The following is a 350-nucleotide window of genomic DNA, read 5'->3' on the forward strand; positions in this document are numbered from 1 at the left end:
CGCCCGCGCCCGCCGCGCCCCCGGCGTTGGCGGAGCCCGAGGAGTCCGGCGCCTCGAAGGAGTCGAGCGCCTCCTCGGCGTCGCGGTGCTGCCGGTAGGTCATCCAGCAGCAGGCCTCCACGTCGGTCTCGTCGATGCCCCAGAAGCCCAGCTCCTCCTCGAAGAGGGGCCCGCACACGTCGGCCGGGCAGTGCAGCTTGCCCGTGCGGTAGTAGTTGAGCACGTAGGCGAAGACGCCCGGGTGCCGGTCGAAGAAGAACTCGTCGGCGCCGGGGTCGTAGTCGAAGCGCGCCGCCGCCTCGGGCTCGGTCAGGCCGGCCAGCCGCGTCCCCGGCAGGGTGCGCAGCGTC

At 74.0% G+C, this 350-nt stretch overlaps 1 protein-coding gene across 1 annotated transcript in view; it reads right to left on the minus strand.

The window, feature by feature from the left end:
- The window catches only part of Kcnc3 (potassium channel, voltage gated Shaw related subfamily C, member 3), a 12,518-nt gene that overhangs the window by 10,631 nt on the left and 1,537 nt on the right, over positions 1 to 350 (minus strand). The window contains exon 2 of the mRNA XM_013027590.1: positions 3 to 349. Within this exon, the coding sequence (XP_012883044.1) occupies positions 3 to 349 (347 nt within the window). The remainder of the gene's footprint in view (positions 1 to 2; position 350) is intronic.

This window comes from Dipodomys ordii, unplaced genomic scaffold (genome assembly GCF_000151885.1).
Source record: "Dipodomys ordii isolate 6190 unplaced genomic scaffold, Dord_2.0 Scaffold105, whole genome shotgun sequence".
NCBI classification, from domain to species: domain Eukaryota; kingdom Metazoa; phylum Chordata; class Mammalia; order Rodentia; family Heteromyidae; genus Dipodomys; species Dipodomys ordii.